At 34.0% G+C, this 12,237-nt stretch overlaps 1 protein-coding gene across 1 annotated transcript in view; it reads left to right on the forward strand.

Annotated features, from left to right (window-relative positions):
• LOC107733961 (synaptotagmin-7-like) overlaps window positions 1-10,069 on the forward strand; it is a 129,917-nt gene extending 119,848 nt beyond the window's left edge. The window contains exons 7-12 of the mRNA XM_016545828.1: window positions 3,341-3,608; window positions 4,888-5,057; window positions 6,634-6,748; window positions 7,133-7,332; window positions 8,738-8,860; window positions 8,983-10,069. Coding sequence (XP_016401314.1) covers window positions 3,341-3,608; window positions 4,888-5,057; window positions 6,634-6,748; window positions 7,133-7,332; window positions 8,738-8,842 — 858 coding nt within the window. The 3' untranslated portion in view covers window positions 8,843-8,860; window positions 8,983-10,069. The remainder of the gene's footprint in view (window positions 1-3,340; window positions 3,609-4,887; window positions 5,058-6,633; window positions 6,749-7,132; window positions 7,333-8,737; window positions 8,861-8,982) is intronic.
• Window positions 10,070-12,237: the final 2,168 nt, after the last annotated feature.

Consider the following 12,237-nt stretch of genomic DNA (forward strand, 5'->3'; position numbering starts at 1 on the left):
TATATTTTTTTTTTTTATTATTATTATTTTTTTTATGAATATTTATAATATGTTTTATTATAAGTAATTTATATATTTTTTATTTATAAGTAATATAAATATTACTTTTTTTCTCACAATTCCAATTATTTTTTCTCACAATTGCAAGTTTATTTCTCTCAATTCAGACATTTCAGAATTATTAGTTTATATATCACAATTGTGAGTTAACATTTCAGGATTGCAAGAAATTGTTTTTATATTTTTATTCCGTGGTGGCCATGAGCTTCCATAGTTTTCTTCTAGTTTTGCCTCTGAAGTAACACTAGTTTTGATGTGAACCCTTTAAACACAGGGATGCATCATGTGTAATTGGTGCTCTCCCTTACTGCAGTCAGTCACACAGAGAGATGTGTCAAAGGGAACTTACCTCCGTAATTAGAACTGGTACAATGTGCTGCGGGGACGCAGACGATGGCCTTCAGAGGGTCTGCGTGTCATTACGTGGGTGGTAAGGCGTTTTTAAAGAGATGTGATGAGGGCTAATGATGGTGCTTCCTGTTTAAGAGGGTGCCAGAAGCTCTTGTAAGCGCCAGCCTCTCGCAGTTCTAAGTCCCACTGGGGGGGATCCGGGCACTGGGGCATGGTATGTCAAATTAAGCACAACTTTTAGCCAAGGTCCTGACTCGGATGGGAGTTCATTAATTCGATATGCTGCTGCTTGTCAGACCACTTTAAGTGATGGATCACTAAGGTGTTTGGAAAGACCACCAACCGGTTCCCAACTTTTCGCCCTTCATCACGTATTAATGTGAAGGCAACAGCTTTTCACAACTCGTTAAGAGAGCATCCCGGCAACTTTTTTTGTCTCATATTTGACAACTGCAGTGTTTTGTTAGTCATGTTTATGCAGCAGGGGAGTCTGTTCCATTAGTTAGCCTGATTCAAACCAATAGTTGCTAACATATCAATATTGTGAAGCACACAGCAGAAGCAAAAAAAATACAAAACACACACTCACACTCACACATATGTGACCCTGGAGCACAAAACCAGTCTTAAGTCGCCGGGGTATATTTGTAGCAATAGCCAAAAAAAACATTGTATGGGTCAAAATTATCAAAGTAAGTCAATAAGATTTTTTAAAGAAATACTTACTTTAATACTGATTCAGGATTTAAATACTTTAAATCAGCAAAAATGTGTTAAATTGATCAAAAGTGCCAGTAAAGACTTTTACATTTAAAAAATAAAATAAAATTTTTTTTTATAAATGTTGTTCTTTTGAACTTTTTATTTATCAAAGAATCCCAAATAAATTAATTAAATATTTATAAATATTTATATTTATAAATTATCACTGTTTCTGCAAAAAATATTAAGCAGCACCAGTTTTCAATTTTGAGCATAATAAATGTTTCTTGAGCAGCAAATCATCATATTATACTGATTTCTGAAGGATCGTGTGACACTGAAGACTCGAGTAATGATGCTAAAAAATTCAGCTTTGCATCACAGAAATAAATTTAATTTTAAAATATATTGAAATAGAAATCACATTTCAAATTGTACAAATATTTTACAATATTGCTTTTTATTTTACTGTATTTGGGTCAAATAAATGCAGCCTTGGTGAGCATTAGAGACTTTCAAAACCATTAAAAAACACACTAACCTCAAAGATTTGAATGGTAGTGTATGTTGCTTGCAAAACATTTAATTTTGTCATACAAAACACTGCTAATTTTAAACGACTGTCAAATAAATCTTTTTGTGTCAGATTGTGTAGTTACAGCATCAACCAGCAGGGTCTAACAAAGCAACGCTAACCATAACCCAAACAAATCAAACAAATAATAGCAATACAGAGCTACACTTTAGGCAAGTCAGGCAATAGATGACTTAAGTTCTCTGTGCTTATGAAGTTAGTAAGACAGGAGAACAGGACAAGACAGGAGAGTGTTGAATGCCACATGCTCTAAAAAGTGACACTTTTCTCTTGTGGTTCTTCCCCAGATCTAATAAACCCGGCAGCAGCCCTAAAGGTCAGACCCCAGACGAGAGCAGCCGCCGAACAGACGCTAACTCCTCCGTCTCAGACCTGGCCAACTCCGTCACCAGTGATATGCTGATGGTAACGTGAACGTGTGGCGATATATAAACTTATAAGTCATGAGTTTGTGAGTGCTTTTGATTCATTAAAAGAACCTGTTCATAAGCTGTTCATGAATCAGATTCAGTGTTATTTTTAATATTATTTATATGCAAGTATTTTTTAATATTTTAAATTAGCTTTTTTATATATATTTTCAGTTTAAGTTATCAAAGTTTTAGTGGTTTTATGTGCTTTTGTTTCATTGGTTTTTGTAATGTTTCTATTTAGCTTTTTATTTCAGTTTTAGATTTTATAATTATTTTTTAATAACTTTTGACATAGTTTTTGACCTTTTTGTCTCATAATTTACAACTAAATAATATTTTTTAACATCTTGGTATTTAAACTAGCTTGTTGGTCTGTGAGCGCTTTTGACTGATTCATTAAAAGAACTGGTTCATGAATCAGATTCAGTGTTATTTTAGTATTATTTACTACTTGTATTTATTAATATTTTGAATTAGCTTTCTTTTTTTTTACTTTAGTAATTTCAACTTAAACCTAATTTATTTCACTTAGTTGCCAAGGCAACTTTTTTATTTAATATTTTATAAAAAGTGAATATTTGAATATTTCGTCACACTTATGTTTGGGGACCATTCTCACTATTACCTATTTACTAACTATTAACTATGACTTTTGCCTCAATAAACTCCTAATTTGCTGTTTATCAATAGTTAGTAAGGTAGTTGTTAAGTTTAGGTATGGCGTAGGATTAAGAGATGTAAAATATGGTCATGCAAAATAAGGCATTAATACAAGTATGTGCTTTATAAGTACTATTAAACAGCCAATATTCTAGTTATAGGCATGCTAATAAGCAACAAGTTAATAGTGAGAATTTGTCCTTAAAATAAAATGTTACAGAATATTTTTATTTTATTTCAGCATTATTTCAATGAATGGAAACTATTTTTTTAATAGTTTTAGTTTTAGTTAACAATAACAACACTTGTTTGTTTGTTTTTTTTCCGCACAGCCAGCGAAGATGCAATAGAAAGATGTGGTGTTCATTTTTTTACTGTATTATTTTATCTTATATCTCATCACATTTAATTCAGATAGGATAAAAAATAATTTATTTAGCCACACTGCTATATATTATGTTATGCTGCAGGAAACACTGTAATGTGGTTTTGTTAATAATGATTTAATGTGAAACGATTAAGCTGTTTAATGACAATCTTGTCCACTTTGGTTTGTAAGTTGTCCCCAGGCTCTGAGGAAGAGGAACATGAAGGACCCGTGTGCGAGAAGCTGGGACGCATCCAGTTCAGCGTGGGATACAGTTTTCAGGACTCCACACTGACAGTGAAAATCCTGAAGGGTCAGGATCTACCTGCGAAAGATTTCTCCGGCACTTCAGATCCATTCGTCAAACTCTACCTTCTGCCAGACAAGAAGCACAAACTTGAGACCAAGGTCAAAAGAAAGAACCTCAACCCTCACTGGAACGAGACATTCCTGTTTGAAGGTCAGTATGTTTTGATATCTCAACTACATTATTATGGGTTTAGAGTTCCTAGTTTTGTGTAGTTTAAAGGTAGTATCCCTCATGTAACCAGACTTCTGACTTGGCATAAAAGCTAAATACACATGGCCAAGTCTGTGTGTGTGTATATATATATATAAAGTATATATATATATATATATATGACATTTTCAATTATGATTTAACTCACTTTCATACACTACTGTTCAAATGTTTGGATGTTTTTTAAAGAAGTCTCTTATAAAGGCTGCATTTATTTGATCAAAATACAGTAAAACAGTAATTGTTATGAGACGAGAGACATGCGGATCCATATGCAAGCTTTTATTAAGAGACGTGGTTTTAACAGGCAAGTCAATATCATGGAAGGGCGACCTCTGATGGCAAGTGGATGGAAATTCATGGATCGGATTCGTGACAGTAATATTGTGAAATATTATTACATTTTTAACTATTTTCTATTTGAATATATTTTAAAATGTAATTTATTCCTGTCAATCAAAGCTGGATTTTCAGCATCATTACTCCAGTATTCAGTTTCACACGATCCTTCAGAAACCATTAGAATATAATGATTTGCTGCTCAAGTAACATTTAAATATTATTTTCAATGTTGAAAAAAGTTGTGCTGCTTCATATTTTTGTGGAAACTGTGACACATTTCTGTTCTGGATTTTTGAATAAATAAATAGAAAGTTCAAAAGAACAGCATTTATTTTTTGTAACATTAGAAATGTCTTTACTGTCACTTTTGATCAATTTACGACTGCATCTTTGCTCGGTAAAAATATTAAATATTAATTATTTTAAAAAGTATTACGGTATTAATCATACTTTTGAACAGTAGTATTTAGATCGGATATGTAGATTTTTTTATTTTTTTTATTTTTTTTTACTTCATTATGAACTGTCAGGTCAAAAGCATGTGGTTTGTACATCAAATTATCCCAACATTTACCATCATTTCACACTTCTTTTCCATTTGTAGGATTTTGTTCCAAATGTGTTGTGTAACGTGTGTGTGCGTGTGTGCGTGCGTGTGCGTGTGTAAATTAAAAAATCATCAATTGTATTTTAGTTCTTCCTCACAAGCGCTCATATCAACCCAGCACCTTCTAAACAGGAAACATTTCCCAGCAGAAACAAAAGTATCAAAATGGTCAATGAAGGGGGCCTGTCCAAAGTATTTTTGTACCCCATATTGAGCTGTAAATAAATTCAGTGAGCTAAAATTATCCCTTCTCATCTCTCTCTCTCCCAGGGTTCCCGTTTGAGAAGGTGGTGCAGCGCACACTGTACCTGCAAGTGCTAGATTATGACCGTTTTAGCAGGAATGACCCTATAGGAGAGGTGTCCATCCCCCTGAACAAGATCGATCTGGCCCACATGCAGACTTTCTGGAAGGAGCTGAAACCTTGCAGTGACGGCAGTGTGAGTAGATCTGTGTGTTTCTGCTAGTAAGTTCTCCAGGTAGGGTTTTCTGGTATGAGGTGTCCAAAAGATCTCCCAGTGGTTCATTGATTTCAGCGTGAAAGTCCATCGCCGGTGCTGTGCTTAGTGTTTGAAGCTGAAGGGTTTGGACTAAAACTTTGTAGTTCATTGAAATGGTCCTGTGATTTGACAAATTAATTGTTAAAAGTACAAATATTACATGAAGTCACTCAGTTAATATGAGGTGATTAGAACTGCATGTGTGATGATTGTGGAAGGAATGGAAGAATTTTGTTACAGACAATTTTAGTAACAGAAAATATATGGTTCAGATATATATATTATTTGGCTGACATTTTTTTTAAGTTTTTTAAGACAAATTTTAAGGTAGGTTACTGTGAATACTTGGTCAAATGTCACAGTGCACATTTTTCAAATGTAATATTTTTGTGTAAAAATGTCATTTAAGCTTTTGTGTGTCTCATTGTGTCTTATCTGCCATCATTAACTGGTTGTATATAAAATATATATTTAATAATAGTATTTATAAGTTTTATTATATATAAACACACATAATAAACATTAGTACTGCATATAATATAATGTACTCATTTTAATGTAAACAAGAAAATAAAAAAATGAAAAAATAAAAACGTTATTCATATAAAAATAATTTTAAAATGTAAATTAAGCTGTTGTGTGTCTGATTTGAAATTATATGTGTATATAATATACAGTGGGTACGGAAAGTATTCAGACCCCCTTAAATTTTTCACTCTTTGTTATATTGCAGCCATTTGCTAAAATCATTTAAGTTAATTTTTTTTCCTCATTAATGTACACACAGCACCCCATATTGACAGAAAAACACAGAATTGTTGACATCTTTGCAGATTTATTAAAAAAGAAAAACTGAAAAATGCTCAGTATTTAGTAGAAGCACCTTTAAGGGGGTCTGAATACTTTCCGTACCCACTGTACATTTATTAATAACTATAATATTTATTTTTATTGTATATTTTTATCTAACACATACAGTGTGTGTGTGTGTGTGTGTGTGTGTGTGTGTTTATGTGTGCATTTTCTTCTTGACTTCTTTTAACATGTGGAGACCGTAAAGAGATCGTAGCAGAAATAATAAATAAGAGAAATTCAATATAATTATCAAACACTAAATACATTGTTAAAAAACATAATAATGTAATGAGTGGGGGAAACCATAAAAACAGAACCAGAATTTATATTACAATACAATTATATTAATATTAAAATAAAAAAATGCAAGCAAATAAATAATGGAAGTACACCATGTAGTGTACACAACAATGTAAAGCTGAATCAAATATTTCATTTTTTTCTATTAAAATTAAATAATAATAGAAATATACATTTCAACAAAATATCAGCATCAAACATTGAAAATCCTATAAAGGTCAACCACTGACTAGTTGAAAAAGTTGCCAGTTTTTTTCTCATAGAAAAAAGCTGTGACCTCATACGAACCAGCTTGCGTGACAGTGAGGTTTGAACCCAATGAACCGGTCCAGTACTGACCTTACTGTGTTCTTATCTTCAGGGGAGTCGAGGAGACCTGCTCGTGACTCTGTGTTACAATCCCACTGCCAACACCATCACTGTGAGCATCATCAAGGCACGCAATCTCAAAGCCATGGACATCGGGGGAACGTCCGGTATCAGCATACACCCATAAAACCTCACAGATGAATCCGTTTTTAACTATTACATTTAACATCATATGTTATAGTCATATTCCTGAAGCTCATCTGGTAGGATGGCAGTAGCACACCATCATGGGTTCGATACCCACAGGACACACTGTATATGTGTTTACCTTAAATGTACTGTAAGTTATTTCACAAAGCATCTGCTAAATGAATAAATGCAAATGTAATATGGTTATATTCTGAGCGCTTATGGGATTTCTGTGAAAATGTCCTTGTCATGGTGCCATCTGCGCAGTTATCATCTCCAATGTAATTTAGAATTAATTGCAGGAATTCTGTTTCCCTGGACGTGACTCACTGTGGACCGTTCCCTGTTTGTGTGCGTTTCAGACCCATACGTCAAAGTGTGGCTGATGAACAAAGATAAACGAGTGGAGAAGAAGAAGACGGTGGTGATGAAGAGGTGTTTGAACCCTGTCTTTAATGAGTCCTTCCCCTTTGATGTCCCTACTCACGTCCTCAGAGAGACCACCATCATCATCACAGTCATGGATAAGGACAGACTGAGCCGCAATGATGTCATAGGCAAGGTGTGATGTCACAACCTAGATAGAATTATTGGAATATTAGAAATCTTTTGTAACAATATAATCTAGCATTTAAATGTTTGGGGTCAGTGTGTGAGTGTGTGTGTGTGTTTTCTTTTTTGAAAGAAATAAATACTTTTATCTGGCAAGGATATGTTAAATTGGTAAAGAATCATCAAATTATCCTGAAAAAAAAATGATCACAGGTTCCAAAAAATATTATGCCTGTTTTTAACATTGATAATAAATAGGCATATTAGAATGATTTCTGAAGGATCATGTGACACTGAAGACTGGAGTAATGATGCTGAAAATCTGCTTTGCATCACAGGAATAAATTACATTTTGAAATATATTACAATAGAAAATGTTAAATTGTTTTAAATTTCACAATATTACTGTGTTTTTCATCAGATAAATGCAACCTTCGTGAGCATAAGGCACTTCTTTAAATCTTACTGATCCCAAACTTTTGAGATCATGAAGATGAATCAAACTTATTGTTTCAAACTTACCAATAGTATATACATTTACAGTATCCATATCTATATGTTGGTAATGTGTGTGTGTGTGTGTTTTCTTTAATTAATACTTTTATTCAGCAAGGATATGTTAAATTGATAAAGAATCAAAGAATCCTGAAAAAAAGTATCACAGGTTCCAAAAAATATTACGCCTGTTTTTAACATTGATAATAAATCAGCATATTAGTATTTTCTGAAGGATCCATGTGACACTGCAGACTGGAGTAATGATGCTGAAAATTCATTTTTGCATCACAAGAATAAATTATATTTTAAAGTATATTACAATAGAAAAACGTTATTTTAAATTATTGTTTTAAATTTCACAATATTGCTGTTTTTACTGTATTTTTGATCAAATAAATGCAGACTAGAGGCACCACTTTAAAAACATTAAAAATCTTACTGATCCCAAACTTTTGATTTTGTATATATATATATATATTACTCTCGGTCCGTTCACCACACCAGTTGCACCCCCCTAAGGACGGCCATAGTAGTATATATACTAATTCATGGAAATGACTTGAATTTACTAAACGTAGTTTATCTAAAAGGCACAAGTTTAACTACATTGGGGGGAAAAATTGGGTGCAGAAACTATTTTCACTCAGAAATTGCTAGTTAATTTCACAAATGATTACAAAGAAATGAGAAGTAACACTTTGAATTAAATGTTAAATTTTAAAATAGAAAGAGTGAAATAGTATTTTCTTGTAAAACGTACTCCAGTAATCTTTTTTATAGTGTACAAAGTGGTCATTAACTATACAGTGCTTTTTCAGTTTGTAGCTTTATTAGTAACTTCAGTGGAAGCACAGTCCATATTTTTTTCCTGTTCTTGTTTCTTCCACCTTCTCTTTCTTTTCATGTCGTATTTCTAGATCTATCTCTCATGGAAGAGTGGCCCAGCAGAGGTGAAGCACTGGAAAGACATGATGAGTCACCCTCGCACTGCCGTTGCCCAATGGCACGCTCTCAAAGCTTGAAGGACCCGCCCACCAAAAGTAAACAACCCCTTCAGAACCCTGTTGATATGCACAAGTTTAAACGGGTACCAAAAGCCATCCAACTATCTTTCTTTCTCATTCTCTCTCCCTCTTCCTCCCTTCTCAATTTTCTCCTGCAGTTTGTTTATGGAGACCCTTCCTTTATTCACAGCTTTTATTTTTTCCCACCAAAAAGAGGCTTAGCACTGCCAGGAAGACTGGGAGAGAAAGTCTTGCGTAACCGAGAGAGGTAAACAGACTCGTCTTCCTTGAGAAAAAAGTTTGACAACTCAACTGTTCTCTGAACAGCTGGACCGCGCAACAGGGTGACTTCTATCATCGCTGAACTTGAAACGGCTGAAAACAATCTCCCGAACAGACCCTTCTATTGCCATGTTTGTGTCTCGCCTCTCTTGTGGCGTCCCTCTGACCCCACGGAAAGATCCGGAAGGATCGCAACCACAGTGCAATACCTTTTGAAGGAGGGATGAACTTGTATGTTGGACTTTGTCACCTCTTGATGTTTTCTCGGAATTCGCTGGAACTCTTCGTTGTCTGTATGTACTGTGGGTGCTGTTATGTGACAGAAAAAAAGAGGTCTTGTTTATAAAAAAAACACACAGAAAAACATAGAAATTCAAACTCAATTTAATTGACTGGATCAGTTCAAGTGCGTAGGGGAAATACGTTTGAACAATTTTAGTACATTCCAACAAGTGTAGAAAACAAAATAGGGACAAAAAAACGAGAATCGTTAGTGGGTCTACGCAAGTACATGAATGCAAACATTTCTAGTCATGTTAGCTTGATTTAAATGCGTTGTTGGTTAAATGCTTCAGGCCTTGTTTCCACCTGGTATTAATATGCATTTTCAGTGATCCAATCACAAGTGGTCAGTCGAGATGCATTACAGTTTACTCCTGCATTTAAATGCATTTCCCATGATAACTTGTGTTCAGATTTTGTCAAGACCCTTCCTTTTTATTTCGTCACACGCTACATTACTTTCGCAGAAGCGCCGAGAATGGCACACAAATACGATTGAATGAAAGAAGCCGTTACACTACTTACAAGCGAGCGGGAAAGGAAGCGAATGGAAAGGATATGAATGGTAACAGATTTTGATCGTAATCAGTGTGTTTTAGCACAATATAACGTTTGAAGTTTGAATTGATTTCATTCGACCACATGAGTGTCTACGCCAGCGTTATTATAGTTAACAAACTAAAACGGAAATTAAAACTAAAACCATAAAAACATTTTAGTTACTTAAAAAAAAAAAAAAAACTATATATATATATAAAAAACATAAACTACTAAAAACACATAACAAAATTACTAAACTAACTAAAATGAAAACAAAAAATATAAAAGTAAAAACTAACTCAAAATATTAATAAAAACTATAATATTCATGACGAAAGCAGTCCGATTGAATGCGTTTTCAACTACCTCTGGAAGAGATCAAAAATGTTTTATTAAATTATTAATGTTAAATTAAAATATGTATTAAATTGAAAAATTTAATTTTATGTAATTTTATTATATTTATTTTTATTGTAATAATAAAAATTTAAAGATGATTTTGCCACATTATTCCATTCCCCTATTCTATTCCAAGTGTTGCTGAAAGTTAACTTATACTAAAATCCAAAACTTTAAACACATTTTCTGACTGGTTATGATTATGTAATGTAACTGTGATTTATTATTATTATTCATATTAATATTATTTACATTTAATTTATTTACTATATACTGAACCCATAACATCAAAAGGTTTTTAACCGGCCGTGATTGTATCTCATCACTTTGCATTTTTTCTGTCGATGAATGATAAATTTTTCTTCCGAGGTTTTGACAGTATTCTTTTTACAACCTCTAAATCTAAGTGAGTTTTGCTTTTGCAAGTTGAAAACGATGAACATCTAACGTGAAAATGAAATGAATGCACCAGTGAATCGGCGTGCTTTGTTTTGTCATGTCTAGTTGTGTTATTGAAAGTGAACAAGCTCGAAATGTTGTCGACCCCATTTACAACTGTGTTTAGCGTCATCCAATTGTGATTGGGTCAACAAAAATGCATCTTAATACCAAGTGTAAACAGGACCTCAGTAACACAATGCAAGAACGCATAGCCAGAGATGGGCACAGATACATCAAAAAGTATTTTGTTACAAATTACAAATACTTGCTCATCAAATGCATTTAATTAAAATACAAAATACTGGTGTGAAAATTTTATTTAATTAAAATACAAGTAATTTGAAAATACAAAAATACCAACAATCATTTGAAGTGCAAGAGACAGTGCCATTACATTTAGTTATACTGGAGTTAGATACACACATAAGAGAAAGAGAAGTGCTTTTTGATGAAATCCAAGAGCTTTCTGTCCCTCCATATAGGCAGCTACTCAACTTGCACATTCAAAGCCCAGAACGATAGGAAAGATATCATTAAAGGGGTCATACGATGCGATTTCAATTTTTCCTTTCTCTTTGGAGTGTTACAAGCTGTTCGTGAAAAGATAAGATCCCTAAAGTTGCAAAGACTAAAGTCTCAAACCCAAAGAGATATTCTTTATGAAAGTTAAGACTCGTCCACGCCCCCCTAAAATGCCTCGTTTAACCTGTTGAGCAGTACGGTCCCACATATGGGATTTAGAACGTTCGGTGACGTCACATTAATTCACGTGCTGTAAATCCGACTTGACAGGACTCTCTGAACTGCAGCGCGAACAAACATGGCTGCGCCCATCTCACGTTACAGTTAACGATCAAGATCATTTAGAAAGTTTTTTAAACTACAAAACACACTCATTTACACATATTTGTGAATCGGCACGTGACTCCAGTGGTTTGTTAAGCAAACTTTATTTATGAAAATATTGATCTGCATTGTGCGTTCATGAGAGCGCCCCCACATGTCTATGTCACGATGTGGCGAGATTTGCATAACGCCGCTCAAATGTGCACGCAAAGAAAGAAGGCGTAACTTATTGTTGCTGGCTGCCACCGCTGCCGCCATGTTGTGAAGACGCTGTGTGTTTGTTGCAAAAGCGAAACTACTTTGTTTGGTCTTCCAAAAGAGGACACGACTAGAAATCAGTGGTTAAGTTGTATTTACAACACTGATCCAGAACAGTTTAACCCAAATATTCAGATGTGTGCAGCACATTTTATGGAGGACCGTTTCCTGATCCTGGGAGAGTAGACTACAATGCCAGCTGTTCTGACGACTCACAGACTGTAAGTACGTTTTCATATTTAAAGAATTTGCCACTGATGATTCAAACGCGAGTTTTGAGCAGTGTAGAGTAGCACTTGTTGTTTGTCATTTCTCTGATCACAAATGCAGACAGGGTTTTATGTTTACACGGCGCGATGCAACGC

Source organism: Sinocyclocheilus rhinocerous, unplaced genomic scaffold (genome assembly GCF_001515625.1).
Source record: "Sinocyclocheilus rhinocerous isolate Xijiao unplaced genomic scaffold, SAMN03320098_v1.1 scaffold760, whole genome shotgun sequence".
NCBI lineage: Eukaryota > Metazoa > Chordata > Actinopteri > Cypriniformes > Cyprinidae > Sinocyclocheilus > Sinocyclocheilus rhinocerous.